Here is an 18,515-nt window from a genome sequence, read left to right on the forward strand (position 1 = left end):
GCTGGCTCAACTTTAACAACAGCGCTGCTGCTGTGTACGTGACTTTATGTTCCTTCCAATCCTTGGAAAGATTTAGTACGTTAACAGGTCGGTGGGGGGGGGGGGCTGCTGCGTCACATTTTTGTACTCAACCTTTATTGAAAAGAGACAGAGAGGGTCATTTTGGACTTGTGACAGGCTACATGTGAACGCAAGTGATTTGTTAATTAGAGTAAAATTCATAGTAATCAATTTTTAATTGTTTGTTTTAATTGTTTTGCATTTAGAATAATCAATGTATTAGTTTAAACTGATTAAATCACTTGGTAAAATATGAGAATAAGCTTGAATTTCAATATATAAATATAATAAATAATAATAACAGACCACATTATGTGATGTTATTATACTCATCATCATAATTGATGTATAATTATGACGCATATTCAGATATGAATTAGTCTATATCCCCAGCATATTCTAACTGTTTCTCTCTATCAAAGTGCAAACATGTGATGTATGTCCTTCACACGCAACCTTTTTTGACCACTGTGCAGCCCGAGTGTGAGCTATAGTTTGAAGCCAGGGAGGCCTGAGAGCAACAGGAAGGTTATACCTGATATGGACATGAGAGCTGGATGAGGGAGGCTCGAAGCCTTGTAAGGGAACATCTGGTTTTATCATGGAATCAGTGCAGGCTCCTCTCATAAACACAACCTAACGCCTGAGCCCTGGAACTCTGGCCAATAACAAGCATGTGAACACAAACGCCATCCATCAGAGCCAAGCAAAGGCAGCAAGAGGAGGAGGTGGTGGAGGAGGAGGAGGAGGAGGAGGAGGAGGAGTTCACAGGGAAGTGGAGCGAGTGAGACAGACACAAAGAACAGTGAGAAAGAGAGAGAGAGAGAAGAGACCATAACAGAAATTGTGTTAAGTAAATCATTTACAAGCAAGTGACCAACGCTGGCTGTAGGCAGCTTCTCGTTCCTCCTTTACATATGGCATTTACAGAGCTGCCATTAAAGCCGAGCCGACAGGGGCAGTTAAATGAATAAAAAGCTTAAGAAGCAGTTGTACACTTGTCAAGTTAAAGGTCAATACGGAACAGACTCGCGACCAAGCGGCTCAACATCTGCCAGTCGACTTGTTGTTTAAGTTATTTGAGAACACACTTGAATAACTTCATGGTTACTGTATATAGAGTAATTTCACCAAATCCAATACACTCTTCTAGGAAAATTCATAGTGAGAGACTGTTTGTGTGCTCCATAGCAACAACAACCTTTCCGTCCTCTTCCCACTCTCCTGACCATGGAGTGTGGATCACACAATGGTCCAGGTCAGTGTCAAACAGGCCTGATATGCACTTTTCTAAATGTTTTTGTTTGTTTTATCTGGTGAAATTAGCTGGATGTGATTTTGACAAGGCGTGACAGTCTGCAGAAACTCATAAAATATCATAAAGAGTAGCTGGAAATATATAGAAAACATGTAAAGTTTCATTCTGAGAGACCTGGGGATAAACTCTGTAGCTCCTTGGAGACTTTCAGCCTCTTTTAGCTTATTTTTGGTTTTTTAGTTGTATACACATATAGTGGTTTGTGTGCTGCCAAAGACCTCTGACCACAATAGACAAAGAGGCGAAGGTCAGGGTGAATGTGGCTGGTGGAGACCAAACTAGAGCTTAAAGAAAAGTACACAATGGACCACACTGAACAGAAGACTTAAGACTTAATTGGATAACATTGTTTTTATATCTGAGGGATGTGTGACTAGGCATCTGTTTGTGAACTTATCAACCAAATAAAGGCCGTAACACATCAAACATGTGCGTCTCTAAGCTGGTTTTGGAGATCTACAGTACTACACTCTAATGTCCATAAATCTAACCATGCAGCTTTAAGGTTTGTGTTTAAAATAAGTTTAAGACCCTTTAAAGTATAAAACTTGACACGTTTCTGGATGCTTCTGGGCATTTCTGAATTATAAAATCTCAAACACTGCACTGCAGCTCTGTCATTTTATCCGGCACAGATGTTTCGGGCAACACGCCCTTTTTCAGTGTTAGGCGAACAAATGTCCAACAATCCACTTCCCATGATACGGAGAGACAATGGACAACTGAGCTCTTTCTACGACACTTTCCCTGCTGCTCATTTGATTTTTGGTTGGTTAAGGACTAAAAATCCTACATGAGTGACAGGCCACAAACTTTTGTTGTTGTTACAATGTCCAAGAGAAATGACTTGATGTTTCATGAGAATAATCCAGCCTGGCTTGGTACAGGGGTGGGTGGGGTGTGTCGGTATTTCACAGTGTGGAGTCCCATGGTGTTTAGTGCACACATAATGAAGTAAGACTGTCATTCTGCCATGAGGCCGGTTTGCTCTCAGTGACGAACACAGAGAACCTGCTGCTGCTGCTGCTGCTGCTGCTGGACCAGACAAAAAGACGGACGTGTATTAATATTTACAACCACAACCACTGACACCCAGCAACAACGCTAATACTGTGAGCTTGAAGCAAAAAGTTCACTGCAGTTCCACCACAAAAGAAACACACTTTCCTTCCTGCCTTTAAAAATGACTGCATCAACAATATTTGAATTTAAATAAAACAGATATTTCTGACATTTAGCACAAAAGCATTTCAGCGGGGCTATTTGGGGGTGACCTTCATCACAGGATGCACCAGTCACATGACTCCCTTTTCTCCTACTCCTGCAACAACTGAGCACAGGATATCTACTTTATTTGTAGATCCTTATCTCCTGCCATTGATGCATTCAACAAACAGAACAGTCCCTTAAACTAAGTGGACACAATGCATCCTAAATGTTAACACTAATGAAACAAATAAAGATTATAATGAATGCATGACGTTAACAGTTTAAGTTTAAGCGACATATGCTTCCTAATAACTGTATCATGCAGTTTGGAGATAAAACACAAGAGTCGCCAGGCAGGAAAGGTGCATGGCTTCCAGAGCGACCGGGGTCTTCGGCTACTTTCCCCCTCGATATCACGTCTTAGGAAGGAGCTGAATCAGCAGGCGCTGCTGCAGGCAGGGTCACAACATAATGCTGAAACCACCAGAGATCAGCGTTTTACATCTGTAAGTATAAACTCAGAGCTCGGCGAGCGCTGCCTGCATCACCTGAGACAGATGCCACATGGCATAAATACTGGAACACTGGCCGACCGTCAAATGAGTCAGTCACACAACCTGAGGTAGGTTTACTAAACAGAGTTAAGGAGAGCAAAGGTGAGGCCACATGTACCAAGTTGACCAAGATGTGTGTGGGTGACAAACCTCATTTTTGAGGAACTTGCAAATTTCTAGATATTGAGATACAGTGACAGTGCGCTCGGGTCACAAATAAGACAACAGGGTTTTTGATGAAAAGTGGCAGAACTTCAGACTTCTCAGAAAAATATCTATTACCAAGAAGAAAAAGAAAAGACAATGACAGTTTGTTCATATTGAAAGCAGAAGTCCTCCAGCCAGACACACGTGGCATCCATCTGCAAACATCACACAACATATTTGATCTTAATGTGTTTTGTAAAGAAACAATCTACCAATTTTTGATTTTTTTAAAATGCCATTTTCAAATCCAGCCCATTATTTCAGAAAATTTGCCACATCACCGTGAGTTGTTGTCATGAAGAAGCATCTGACACTAGACTCTGCACTGACAAATCCATTATCAAGAGTATCATGATATAATGTTAAGATAAGGGCGCCCACAAAACATGTCATTGCAGTTGTTACTTTGAGGTTCATTTTGGCCCATTAAAGGGATAGTTCAGGTTACTCTAGGTTGGTTTGTGTGAGGTATTTACATCCTGTCAGTGCTTTATCTTCACTAGATTCAGATCAGAGCGTTCAACAGTGGAAAAAAAAAGCAAGATAATATACTGAAAATATTCAAAATATAGTCTATAGTTGAACTGATATTAGTTTTTTTTCCCTCAGTGGTCATGTTTTTAAAAGTAGTTTCAGTGCTTTTTTGTGGCTGGGCCGTCCACAGTACATCACTCAGCTTCATGTGCCAGCTGCCTCAAAGCACCGATCCTCCATGATACTTTTACCATTTGGTCCGGCTGTTCAATTAGTATTCACTTTTTCTTTTTTTTTAAATCCTTGTTTTGATTAGTAATTAAAGATGATTGGTTGACATATTGATGCTTTACCCTATGCCAGATCTGGGGCATCATATCTTCTTAAAGACACACATGATGATGATGAATGTGTTTTTCGACTATAGTTGTTTTTTTGCTGGGAAAAAAAACATTTTCACTATTGAGGAAAGTTAAAGTGACTACATTTTCTACATTTATTACAAAAAAAGAATGAATTATCCTTTGGTTATTGCAAGTCTAAAGTATCTCCAACTCACCTCTTTTTAATAAGCATATTTGACGCAGAAAAACACAAGCCCTAACCCTAACCCCTAAGAATAAAGGATAACAATGTTTATCTCTCTGCAGGAGACTCGTTTTATGAAAACACAAAGGAAAGGAGACAGAAAATAATCCACTCCTACCCCCCGGCTAGCTACTGCTGTCTGCCTAATGCCCTGTGTCTGTGGTACCATGCCAGGGTGCCTGCTGTTGATATGTGGCATCAAGTCCACTGTTGATCCAGTTGATCCTTTGATACAGGCTCATGACAGATAAGGACAAAAGGAGGGTCACTGTGCAGCAGGCAATCCTATGCATTGCATTGTGTTGGAATATAACTAAGATATAACTTTTTAGAGTGTAAAAATGCATTGATATGTTTTTTTTCTTTTTTTAATTGAATAAAAAAATACATTTTCTTTCTGCAGAGCTCCACATCCTCAGGTGAGAGGGATTCAGTGTCGGTGATCTGGTCTAGTGCTGGTTGGAGGCCTCTAACTCATGCCGATCTGGGCCTTGATCCCTGAATCTCGCTCTTTAAAAAAAAAAATATATTATGAGCTCGTCATTTCAAGGTCTTTAAACGGGGGGTGGGGGTGGGGGGGCAGTCAGTGACAGTTTGGGGCGGGTCACCACTTGCACTGTATCTGAACAGCCCAGTGTGCATTAGCTGCAGAGGGGGTGTGCGATTAAACCCTGCACTTTCCGCTCACTCACTGTGTCGTCAGAGAGGAGACCATATGACTACTGCAAAAAAAAAAAAAAACTATCTCTGCCCATAGACCCCCCCCCAGTCTCTGCCGGTGCTGTTTTTTTATTTTTTTATTTTTTTATCTCCAGCAGCAGCAGCCTGTATCAGCCGTAATAACTCACTACATCACAGTGTTCAGCGTAAAGATGCAACAGACGTGTCTTCTGCTAAACGACTGTGTCACGGCCTCCTAACTTTTTTCTTACACACACACAAATACAAAGATACAAGTCTAGTGTGTGAGCACAAACTAACTGTGTCGGTCCAGAAATGTGCTAAATTCTTACAAAAAAATAACAACAATGCAACAGAATAAAGGTGAACAGCAGCAGCAGAAGAACAAGTCCATTATTATCTTCACCGGAAATGCTGATGAGCCTTTTGTTTGGTCCACTTTAACAGGTCAGATTTCGTGTGCCGTCACAAGAGAGAGAGAGAGAGAGAGAGAGAGAAAGGCAACGGAGGGGGGGGAAGAGGGGATGAGGTGGAGGGGGGGGTGATACAGGTCCCCGGGAATTGATTACACTGAACAATGGTGAGCAGATCAAGAGCAGCCTTGGCCGGATGGGGGAGATATCACACTGAAGCTCCGAGTCAGAGACCTTCGTCAGACACAAAATCTATCTACAAAATCTCACTTACATTATGTGAGGGGAAGAGTAAGGGGAGGGGGGGGGGTCTGGCATTTGAGCCTATGTCTGTGTGTGTGTGTGTGTGTGTGTGTGTGTGTGTGTGTGTGTGTGCTTGCGTATTGGGGGAGGGGCAGACGGGGTTAAAGTGAGAAAGAAAGGGAGACAGCGACAGACTAAAGAAAAAGTGAAGAAAAGGGGGTGGGGATTGGCCGGGTGCAGTTTCTTCTCCTTCAAAAAAAAAAAAAAAAAAAATTGATCTTAACCTCATCATTCCACTTTGAAAGATTTACTTTTTTTTTTTTTTTTTTTTACAATAAGTCAGTGGGAATAAATTGTGCAGAGTTTGAAGGAAATGGCGATCCTGTTGGTTGAAGTTAGGGTTTTCATTGCAGTGACTAATAGTGCTTCACAGTTTTGCCCTTTTCAGTGGGATCTGCCCTCAGCTGCTAAACACACACAAGCCCTCCTCTGTAGCTGCGGCTGACGTCAACCGTCACTTAGCAACAGCCTTTTGGTGTAAAAGCAGCAGTGCTGACACCGTTTTCAAAAGAGGCGCACACACACACACACACACACACACACACACACACACACGGAGAGAGAGAGAGAGAGAGAGAGAGAGAAAGACAGAAAGAAATTCAGAGAAAATGAGAAACAGAGATAGAGAGAACAAAACGAGGGAGAGAAAAGTAGAGGAACAAAGAGGGTAAAATTTTTTGATGAGATTGCGATGTAGAGTGTTTTTCGATGAGGAGGACGCAATGCAAAAAAATGCAAAAAATGAGAAATGGACTGGTTTACAGAGCCACAAAGAGCTGAAGTCACTCCTGTCTGTCCGTCCCTTTAGAGAAAAAGGTGATGTTACATTAATAAAGTCATCTGGAGACTATTAACAGTCAGTAAAAAAAACAAACAAAAAAAAAAAACCTATGGTATGTACTCATTTAAATAAAACATTTACTACATCCTCCATTCTGCGTGAATTCCCACAGCAGCAGTTTCTAACCGAAGGGGCTCCCGTGCACCATCTATGTCACAGCACCCGGGCCGCGCTCGCTCCCTGTCACTGGACTGGACAAACAGTCAACACATGCAAGGTTCAGCAACCTCATCCTGAACTTAAAAGCTAAGCCACCTGAAATGTTTGCATTGTCGGGAAGCCTCGTGGCGTAATCAAGATCCTTTGAGACGAGGATCTTCCACCGTCTCCTCAAACTGGAGGAAAAAAAGAAAAGAAAAGAAAAGAAAAAAGAAAAGCCAGATCGAGCTGCAAACAAGAGCCGGTGGCTTTGAGGAACATTTAGTTATCACTCATCTCAACACTTTCACAGTTGCAAATTTTTCATGCAGTAAAAACAAGGCAAAGTACAGAATGAGTTGCATTAAAAAAAAAGTCTAATTAGCTCAAACTCAGTAGATGGCAGAGGTTTGATCCCCCCCTCCTCCTCCTCCTCCTCCTCCTCCTCCTCCTCCTCCTTGCTTTTTCTCCCTCCAGTCCAACGCTGTGGGCCTCAACAACACACAAACTCAGCCACAAATAAGCTTTGTATAGATAATAATACAAGCAGATAGACGGGGTCAGGACACCTCATCAAGGCTCATTAGAGAAACATAGGAAAGAGAGGACGTGCTGCACAGAGCAGTTCAAAAACAATGTTATCTATAATGAATGTTAGAAATGTATGAACTATTTCATAAATATTGTTTTTAAAAAGAAAAAGCAGATACAAAAAAAAACATCTATGAAATATTTTGCGAGTTTTCTCTTCTGATGGAGACTCTTCAGACATCAGAGTCATTAGGCTAAGCTCTGGTAGACCTATCATGAAAACTAAAGAGCTGCAAGCTAATTGCTGGTGATCATGACGCAAACGGTTTCCAGGGTAACCCGAGTTTTGGAGTACCCGCTCCAGCATTTCCTCATCTGTTTGCACTCACACCAGCAGGCTGACAATGCAGTCGCTGCATCCTGTTTCACTCTGCAGTCAGCCAAACACACAGCACCTCGCTCCACTTAACCCTTTCTGCTGGTCCTGCTGCTGCTGCTGCTGCTGCTGCTGCCGAGACGTTAACAGCAGCTACGCTAAGCAGCTCTGACATTCAAGAAAGACGGATGAGAGAATAATCTTAGAGAGGCTGTGACAGTAAAGTCACCTGGATCCAATAACAACAAGCCAAGTTTTATCAATGCAATTCTCCTAAATGATTAAAATTATTATGTGCAAACCTGAAAATCTCTATTACAAGATTCATAAAAGCTGATTCAGCTCAGCTGTCACAAAATGTTGTTTACCTGTAACTATTAAAGCTACCTGTGGCTCTGATAAAGGAGTTGCTAAGCAGTGAATTAGGACGTCTTGGTTCTTCATATTGCAACTGTTACACAAACACACTGTGGTTAACGTCATCCTCCGTCAGTTAAACAACAGCTCAGCCTAGATTACATTTCATCAAACACAATTATATTATAATAATCAGCTCAAAGTCACATGAACATGAACACTGCTCCGACTAAACATGGCCACGTGTCCATTTCCATTCAAAATTCAACATTTATTCACATTCAACAAAATAAGTGTGATGTATATATGAATTATACTGTGGAGAGTAAATACTACAGCTTGAAACTTTTTTTAAATTCAATTTTCTACGAAACACACACACAACCTTAAACTACAAATAACTTTAGACTGTCAATTCCAATGTAAGATTTTTAATATGTATAAAATTAACAGAATAAAATCTAAAAATTAAGTTAACCTAAAAAAAAGGTTATCTTAATTATTGTAATTAACCTTAATTAATATATTTCAATAAAATAAATAAATGTTGCCAGAGGTATCACAGAATAAGAATTTCATTGTACTGTGTGACGTTGTCTCCGGTGCATATGACAATAAAGATTTGAAGTTTGAAGTTTGGAATAAAATATGAGCAAGATGAGCAACACTGTAAAATGTTGTTGTTTTCTTTAAGGCAACATATCAGACTGAAGAAAGTGAAATTAACATATGAAGGATTTCCTGTGCACTGGAAAATAAAAACAAAACTATATCAGCATACACTGTGCACGCGCACACACACACAAACACACACACAAACACACACACCTGATCTTGAACACAACACACCTTGTTCAGTCAGTGGTTCAGTTCTGATAATAGTGAACCAGAGGAGCAGCAGCAGACGGCTGCACTAAACGCACACAGGCTTTCATCTCCACACACAAATCAGATAAAGAGGATGAAGGTGTGAACAATACAAACAGCACATAAGGTACAATTTAATTTGGTCATGACTTTATCTCATTAGACCACTGACAAAAAAAAAAAAAAAAAGAAAGAAGAAAAAAAAGAAGCGAGCACATTATGATAATGCACATCTCTACGTTTAGAATGAAACTAATTATAATATTATGATTTTCTAAACGACAAATCTACTGTTAGATTTTACACTAATTACTTTCTCCCTGCTCTGATCTATAATACTGATGAGAGAGCATTTGTTCAATCAAAGTAAACATTACATAACTAGTTCAATACACTTTCACCACTGTGCTGCTGACAGTGCCGGCCTTACGCTGCTCTATAGCTTCAGCAAAATATTATTTAAAAAAATTTAAAAAGCAGGAAAATATGTTATCCTGCAATACAAAATAATACAAAATTAAAAAGCCCAGAGCTTTGTCTGATATTCTGGATGAATAAGCTAAGGTGGTCTGGAGAACAATCCTCCACGGCACCTTTTTCCACCTAAACACTTTCTGCTGCACGCCGTCCGAGGATGGACAATTTCTCCCTTTCTCATCACTGCTAGAGGCGAGACACTATATTCTACAGGGCGATTAATAAGACTTGGCATTTTTTTTCTCCCCCCCGCCCCCCACCTTCTTTGCAATCACCCTGTGGTACGTCACTGGGTTGTGACGTCAATGTTATATCATTCCACATGGCTTTACAGCAAGCGAACGTGACAGCTGAGAGCTGCTCTGCGTTTTCACTGCTCTCCCTTCCAACCTTTTCTCTCTGCAGCCTGCTTCTCTGTTCTCGTCTGGATGGGGGGTTAGTTAAGTGTATTATTTACCCCTGCCTGCCCCCGTGGAGTGGTAACCACACACACACACACACATATATACACGCACACACACAAAAAAAATGGCCTTCTCCCTGAATTCACTGTGTCTTACTCATGAAGTAAAGCTTTTAGATTCCTACCATGAAAGCCACAAATACAATAATCCTACTTTAAAAATATTATCTCCACTTTATTCTCTTTATCTCAAAAAAAACTAACTGGGTGTCAGAGACGCATGCTGACATAATTCTGGGCAAGAACAGGTTGCCATTCAGGTCAGACAATAAAATCATTGTTTTGTGGAAAACAGTCATTTGAATTAAATGATTCTCAGAAGCCAAAGCCAAAACATGCAGCAGAACATTTGCAAAACATACTTCTCACTTGCAAATAGCTTCAACCAAATTTCGAGGTCTTTAGTTTGTGACGCTTGTGATTACTAGTGGACAGTCTCAAAGTGCAGGAGTGATCTTGCAATAAAAAATAAAATAAAAAAAGTAGGAAATACAACGTTTTACAGGGCACCTTCGCTCCGTGCTTCACCGACTTCTTTAAGTTTTTTCTACTGAGGAAGAATTCAGCTCAGAGTGACACAGTTACTGCAATAAATCTGGGATTCAGTGAGCCTGACCCCTGGAACTTACAGTCAATCCATAAAGCTTTGGTTGTGCAAGAGGTTTTGAGTTACTGTGGCAAAAATAAAAAAAAAACACACACACACACACAAAACCAAGACTTGAAATGATCAGAACAAAAAGAGAAATTCACATTAAGTGAAACTGAACTAAATGAGACAATCCTATTTCCAAAAGCTGGTTTGTAGATTTGCCCTGGATTTTTTGTTTTGTTTTTGGCGTCAGTCAGTGTTGTAGGTTTGGCCATGTTTTCACTTTTACAGAGACAAAAACCTGTTGTCCTGTTTCATGATCTGGAAATGAACAGTCTGAACACTGTTTCAATCCACCCGGCCTCATACAACAACCACTCACATGAACATGTTCACACATATTCAAATTGGGTGACGCAGACGCCGGGCACTTTCAGAACATTTGTGTCATTCATCACTTCACTCACACTTAGATTTTGTTCTTAGTGGTCCAGACTTGTACGACCGATGACCCTTCTCTCCCTTTACATGAAGAAATCCCACTCACTTATGAATGACAGTGCCTTTGTCTGAATGATTTTGGCTGAGATTTATTCAATTAAGAAGATATTCTGATCATTATCACTATGGTCTGCTAATTTGTTAAGAGTTTTATTTTCTTATAGCTTATACATTACAGTGGAGACAAGTGAGAAAACCCTCTCACTGAGACGACAGCTGCCTCAGGTCTCTGTCTGTCCAGTATCACCCTGCGTTGCAGCCGACGGGGTAACGTCAGCTCCTGTAGGTTGTAATATTCTCTGCTCTAATTGTCGTCACACATTTTAGTCCTGGACTTCGGGTTCGAACTCATGTAGCTTCAACTATTCCCCTCTTTATTTCTGCCACAGTGCTGCTCTATGACAGATTTACTATCAACATTTTCTAGTTGTTTTGCGTCTCGACTCCTGCCTCCTATACCGTATGTATGTATTATATGTTTTGTGTTTGCTGGTGTCTGACAGGAGGGCTTGAAGCTCTCTGACATTTTTGTGAATGAACCTTTCACCCAGACTGTTGAAGAAGTTGAAGAGACGACCTTATATGGTGATTTGGTTGTGTTGTGCGATTATGATGATGATGAAGATAAAATCTTAAGGATGTGCACCTGCTCATGAGCATCACGGTATATATTAGTCTGAGGGCGGCTCTTTGGTTAGTTTGGTGAATCTCAGCTGGATCGGCCGTACGGGCAGAAAAACGACACGCGAACGTTCTCGCACGCAGTCCGCAACTGTGAAGGCATCAACAAATATGAGGGTCCTTCTTTAAATCTGTCTGACTGAGCTAAAGGATCACACAACACAACAACAATAAAAAAAAGATGTGCTCAGCTGCAGACCGTCACTGTGCACCGGACGCTACACACAGGCAGAGACGAGAGAGAAACTGACCTTTAAAGTAATCTTTGGACTCGCAGCGTGACCGTATCATGACATGAAAATGAATTAGTCTGTAAATTCCAAGCACTAATTCTCATTGTTTGTTTGGCCCTTGCTTTAAGATCACAAACAGATAATAATTATATGGTTTATTGACATGTGGCGCGGTGCAGCTCTATTTTAGATACACAATGTTTTCATCCGAGCCGAGGTCGACTAAAGACGCTTTAAAGCAGAGTCAAACTAAATATTATTTCATGGACCACTATTAAACCAAACCATAGGGTAAAATTTCCTCCTAATATTTAAAAAAAGAATAAGACTAATAAGTAGGAGAATAATAAGTAAATGAGAGAAATATCTACTGTTCTTGCAATGACATACTTCCATCATCTTGTTGTTAAAAAATAGTTACAGTGACGTCAATGTGTTGAAACTGTACAAACTAGTGTCTGTAGAGATTTGTGCCTTCAGACAGACGGATTTATATCAGCTGATTTAAATCTGTATGAAATCTTTGGAGCTGTACTGTCCGTATTTGTTGTAACATGTAGCTCAGCCTTTTAAAATTGAATTCTTGGCATTATATTCATTCAGAAAAACAATAACAGTATGCCGAATTAAAGAGGCTGTGGAAGCTTTGATGAGACAAAGACTAAAAAAATTTGTGTTTTTTTTCTGGTACATCGACAACATATGTGCTTGTCAGTACCAGCACAGGCCCACTACCTCCCCCAGTTAAACTCTGTATGGTTTTCAGTGTATAATGTCAATAATTGTAATGTATCAATCAAGTCTCAGACATTTAGCTGCTCCTCCTACCTACCTACCAACTATGAAATAACATTTCATGCCTCCTCTTTACTTCTTAGCACATAGTTTCCTTTCAGGACACATTACCACCTCCAACTGTTAACATGTACAGTTTGTGTTAATCCAGGAAAAGCCCATAAACCACCTCTTTTTCACTTGCATGGTCAGAAAATATTGGGTTTTTTTTAATGGCAGTTTGACACGCAGGCCAAACTACCAGCTAGCATGTCCTAAAAAACATTCAAACCAGGAGCTAAATTAGCCTCATTAGCCTAACAGATTAATATGTTTGGCATGCGCGGCCGGTCTCGTGTATGACAAGCTGCTCATCAAAGCTTCTCTCTCTCTACAGCACCACCAGTGGCCAAAGTCAAGTTTCACCACAGCAAAAAGCAAAAGCCTCTGTCCCAGTTCTTCTAATCTGAGTTCAAACTGAGGACACGTATGGCGATTTATTTCTTATTAATATAACCTACAAGGTTTCACAGGTTTTGTCACAGCTGTTTCTTCACCTATTGGAAATAACTGGTTTTATTTGATCTTACGACACCTCTCGATAGTTTAAAGTGATTAATTGTGTATCATTACGCGTTGCTGTGTGTATATATTCAACTAGACTTGGTAAACTAGATGTTTTTGTATTTTTAGGTGCAGCTAATACTATGGTTTTACAGCTTTCTACTCCTTCATGACCAGTGACAGGCCAAATATAACCTACAAAAATATTTTAAATATCTGTATATCTCTGGTAATACAGACACTGGACATGGACAAACTCTGGTGTCTGGTGGCCTAACTCTCACCCGTGGTGTCTTTCAGGCCATGGGGTGTGTTTATCTGAAGCAGCACTTATATCTTTAATATTTATGACAGCATCATGTTACAATTAGCCACATTAATGGAGCGGTAACGAAGAACCCATCGGTTCAAACACAAATGTCAAATGGATTCTCAGTTGCATTACAGAGAGAAAAAAAACATATTGAATCACAAACTCAACACAGCACAGAGCTGAGTCTCGTTTTATTCCTATGTCTAATAAAATATAATCCATTCATATGATGTGATACGGTCTTTATAGCGAATTCTCAGAACTGTTACTACACAAATAACCTATAAGTGAATCGATGACATGTATTTTCCGTATTACGACAGCTCGGGGTGCAAGTCTTGCTGTGGTTATACCATGATTATTTAGCACAGATAAAAATGATAGCTATGTTTATATCATTATCTATTTTTAAAGTGTGTTGGTCCGCGAGTGTCACTCTTGTTTAGGTCCTTTTCGGGCAGGCAGAGTCGATCTGTTATACTTTTACAGCGACACAGTACCGTCTCTAGACCTAGTCTGCACTAAAAACACATATAATCCACACAAATTAAGAACATTGGTAAAAGTGTTGTTGACAGCATCTTTTTTTAACAAGCACATGACGGTTAATTGAAGAAAAAGCAAAAATAAATCTTGTTTAAGTTGCTTTCTACTTCGCTCACACACTGTTCATATTTTTTTCTGTTCACCTGACCAAAGCAGCTCGTCTTGATGACGAACTCTCTGTATATGAAACCACGTGGTGCGGTGAACAAAACAACAACCACCCCCCTCCTCTCCTCCCTCTCCTCCCTCCCCTCCTCCTCCTCCCTCGCCGCCAACCTCTGTCTGCAACAGAAAGACAGAAAACCTGTGACCCTCTCTCCGACCACAGAGCGAGGAGGTCGGCTGTTGTGCGTCTGTTGTTGTGTGCAAAATATGTGTGAAGATGAAGCGCATGTGTGACATCACCAGTGAGCCCTGAGTGACTCCTTCCTGACTCTTCCTTTGTGTCTCTTTGTGTTTGTCTCTGACGCAGAATATAAAAATACTCATTAATACGCAGAGAAGTTCTATCACAGACGACGATTTCTGACATTTTCCTGAAATGAAAATCCAGGTGGAATTAAATTAGCAGCTAAATTTAAATTATTTCAATGACATTTTTTTATTGAAAATGTTTCCCTGTGTTCTGGGGCTGCACAGTTTATATTATTATCATGCTATCCCAGTGAAGATGTAGACAGACCAGCATGCAGTGGGGGGGACAATACACCAGACAGGCTGCCAGTAAAGCTGCATCAAAGGGCTGACACCTACAGACACACACTCGCCACACGATTCATAACCAACGGGCTCCTCAGACATGAAATGCACCTGACGGGCATTTCTCAGAAGAAAACCCACACCGACAGGAATATTATGGAGACTCTTTGTGTCGTTTGTCCCCTTGTTCTCACTGAGGGAAACTTAAGTCTGACATTTAAATGTTTACTGAGACGCTGCCATTTGTGCTGTTAACAGTGAGGTGATGACGTTGTTGGCACTAACAATGGCCTGCAGTTTTGGTTATCTCTCGACTTAGTGCGGATTAGGATGCATGTCAGATATTTAGTTGATAAGACGTCACGACCGTACGCAATCAACAGCATCTTATTCTCCACTTTTGCGGAAGTTTTGACTGTTTTTTTACGCCACAATACTGTCTGAAATGTGCATTTATGCTATTTTATCTGTTTGATATGATGTGGGACAGTATCTGCTGTGTACACCTGCCTAATAAGAAAGTGTAAAACTTATTTTAATACGTGAGGAAAGAGAAATTCTGACTTACTCACAAGGTTTGTGAGATTCAAGTCTTGTCCCATTCTCTGAATTATGTCAACACTGACATGCGTTTTCTATTATAAATCAAATAACAAACTAATACTGATGTAGAATAATCCAAATATGAATGTGTAATGTGAATACTCTCATCAGGAATGTTTCTTTAGATTCCTTCTTTTAACATAAAGCCCCTTTCTGCAAATATTGAAGAGAAAACACCTCATCTTAGATTATATTCATCAACTTTCTCTTCAAGATAAATAGGTCGGTAAATGTTGTAACTAAGGCGTCCATCACAAAACTAACTTTAAAAAAAAAAAGATATTCCAGCCTCCATATATCATTGTTTACTTCTCAGTAATGGCCAGTAACACATAAAGCACATTCTGTGATCTAATGTTTCTGTATCAGATCAGATGAAGCAAAAGGTGAAATGGTGTGGGAGTCCAATAAAAAGCTCTTCACGTCTGAGGTCGTATTCATACAGATTCTTGAATGATCCTAAATGGTTTTGTTTTTTGTGTGTTTTTTTGGGGGGGGTTTTCATCCAATGTTAAAGGCCTGACTCAATGTGAGTGCTAATCTGCTAACAGCCTAAAACACAATGAAGTGGAAAAACAACTGCTGGAAATAGGACAACTGAGACAAACTGGACATACATTTTTAGTTCTCTTATCATTTCTAACTAAGCTTGAAGGACACAAAAACAATGTGTGTGAGCCGATGGCTTGGCGTCCACGGAGGAACTGCATGTTAAAATATATTGTTTAAAATAAGAGCAACAACAATAATGTTGTCGTTTGTCTACAGAGGACAGCAGCCTGCATCAGCTTTTTTTTTCTTTTTTTTTGTCTGCAATATACTGTATGCAACATGATAGTCTTCAGCTGGTATGGATATCACTCGGTATAGGTGTATTGGTTTACGAAACTCATGCACAGCAAGAAAGACACATCACTTTGCGGTGGACCTGTTAGCTACTGTGTGTAAACAACAGACAAGGAAACAACAAAAAGAAACAGACAGTGAATGAGGACACTAAAATAATCCCTGTGTGTGTGTGTGTGTGTTCACTGTCATTTTTGCTTTGTTGACCGCTCCAGTCAGATGGGACTGTAGGCCACAACACTGGTTGGGTTTGCTGCTGCTGGTTTTAGTGTTATTATAGGGAATAATAATGATGATGATGGTGATTGTGGTGATGATGATGCAGATGGACACTCACATTTCACTGATTATCTGACAACTTTTATATTTATATATATCCCCAATCCATCTTGACACCATGAATATTCCCTGTCTTCATCTTCACCCTATCCTCATTCCTCATAGCATATGCAGTGTTTATAATTATTCTGTATTTATAGATTATACAAGCAGATTAGATTTTATTTTTTTATATATATAATTATTATTTGAGATGCTTTAAATGTCATTTCTTGATAGTGATAAACACATAAAGGCCTGTATGATAATAACACTGCAAAAATATGCATACAGCACCATGTTTACCTCAAATACATGTTATTTACTTTTTGCACATGCAATGTCAGACTGATATTATTATTATTTAATATTATATTATCATTATTATTATAAAACAGCTTGTTTTTTGTGGCTGTGGGATTTTTTTTCATGACCTAAGCCTGGGTGTTTTCTTCCCCCTGATGCACATGTGTGTCCTCGGTGTACTGGATCAGTGGGCCTACTTTTTTTTTTTTGTAACAAGTACAACAGCAGCAGCAGCAGCAGCAGCCGTGGTCCTGCATGGGGGGAAGAAGAAGTAGACATACCTGCTCTCTGGATATGCAGGGCAACGAGGGTCTGCGAGGCATTTTACAACTGCCATAATAGCTGGTCGACGTCTCCCCCAGTGACACACAGCTGGACCGTCTCCTCGGTCTGATCACAGGCACCTTTTCCTCGGCGCTGGAGATCCCAGTCGGTGCTTCCCTCGACGGGTAGTAGCGGTCGAAACACAGCCCCAGCAGGGAGCCAGAAACCCCCGCAAAGCAGGCGAAGAGCGGCCGGAGCAGCGCGGGCAGACCGCTCAAACTTGTGAAAGAAACCAGCCACACAACGCTGGCAAAAACCAGTATGAGCACACTGTGTTTGAGTTTGAGAGTGGGGATCAGCGTGAGCAGACCCACACATCCCAACACGAATAACAACCTGCCCACCATTTGCATCTGGTGCTGGTCCGACTCTCCCCATTGCAAAAACCGCAAAACCAGAAAATCCCCGAGGTAACACGACGCTGGCAGTGACACGAGCCAACATTTGCTGCTCTCCTTCTTTTTCCTCCGCAGGTAAAACGTGAGAAAGAAGAAAGCACATCCTATGCTGAACAGGGGGCTGATGGACTGGGAGAAGCCCCACAAAAAAGTCCGCAAATCCCAAAGCGAGTCACTTTGCAAGCTCCTGGAAACGAGGAAAGAAAGCGCGACAATTACAAACGCGCCGACGTACAGGGCAGAGACCTTGAGTAATTTTGAATTGAGGATGTCTTCGTTGCAAAAGCCGCACAAGTTGAACAAAAAACCCCTCTGATGGTCCTGTTTAAGGGGGGTGACGCAGCTCTTCACATAGCCGTTCCTGAAGCCCTCTGAGCTGTTTACACTTCCAGCTCCGTCGTGGTGTTGGTGCCTTGTTATTTTACTGTGCAAAACCTCTCCTTCCTCCCATGCAGCCATGGCTTCGACTGTGCGCCCCTCTTCGTGTCCACACACCGAAGTCCCCCCCTTCCGATAACTATTCACGCCGTATTAACGCTGAACTACATGACAGCAAACGCACTCCATGGTCACTCAAACGTGCTCCAGCACTTGGACTAAAGAAAGAAGGTGAGATGTTGTTTTTACAGAAACGGAGCTCCGTGTCGCCGCCTACAGGCCACAACTCAGACCTTTTCAGGGCTCTCTCTTTTTCTTTTTTCTTTTTTCTTCTTTTTTTTTTTGTAATGTGGAGCGCCTGACCAATCCTTGGGCTGCATCATAAATATAACATAATAAACACTCTCCGTGGCTGCAATAAAAACACACTAAAACTCTTTTTTTTTTTTTTTTTCAAAGTAGGTTTGGTTTGATAAAGAAAAAAACACTCTTATAATAGTTTTACCATAATTTCCTGTGGTTTCAGGTATTCCCTTTTAATTAAGGTGAGTAGCCCATTGTTGTCTTAATTCACAGTGTTTG

The 18,515-nt window shown here is 40.6% G+C and overlaps 1 protein-coding gene across 1 annotated transcript in view; it reads right to left on the reverse strand.

Moving 5' to 3' along the window:
* pde3b (phosphodiesterase 3B) overlaps positions 1-18,153 on the reverse strand; it is a 42,210-nt gene extending 24,057 nt beyond the window's left edge. Inside the window, exon 1 of the mRNA XM_085760581.1 lies at positions 17,115-18,153. Within this exon, the coding sequence (XP_085616707.1) occupies positions 17,115-18,014 (900 nt within the window). The 5' untranslated portion in view covers positions 18,015-18,153. The remainder of the gene's footprint in view (positions 1-17,114) is intronic.
* Between the last annotated feature and the right edge of the window lie 362 nt (positions 18,154-18,515).

Source organism: Trachurus japonicus, chromosome 3 (genome assembly GCF_045865225.1).
Source record: "Trachurus japonicus isolate A0001 chromosome 3, Traja_1.0".
Classification (NCBI taxonomy): Eukaryota; Metazoa; Chordata; class Actinopteri; order Carangiformes; family Carangidae; genus Trachurus; species Trachurus japonicus.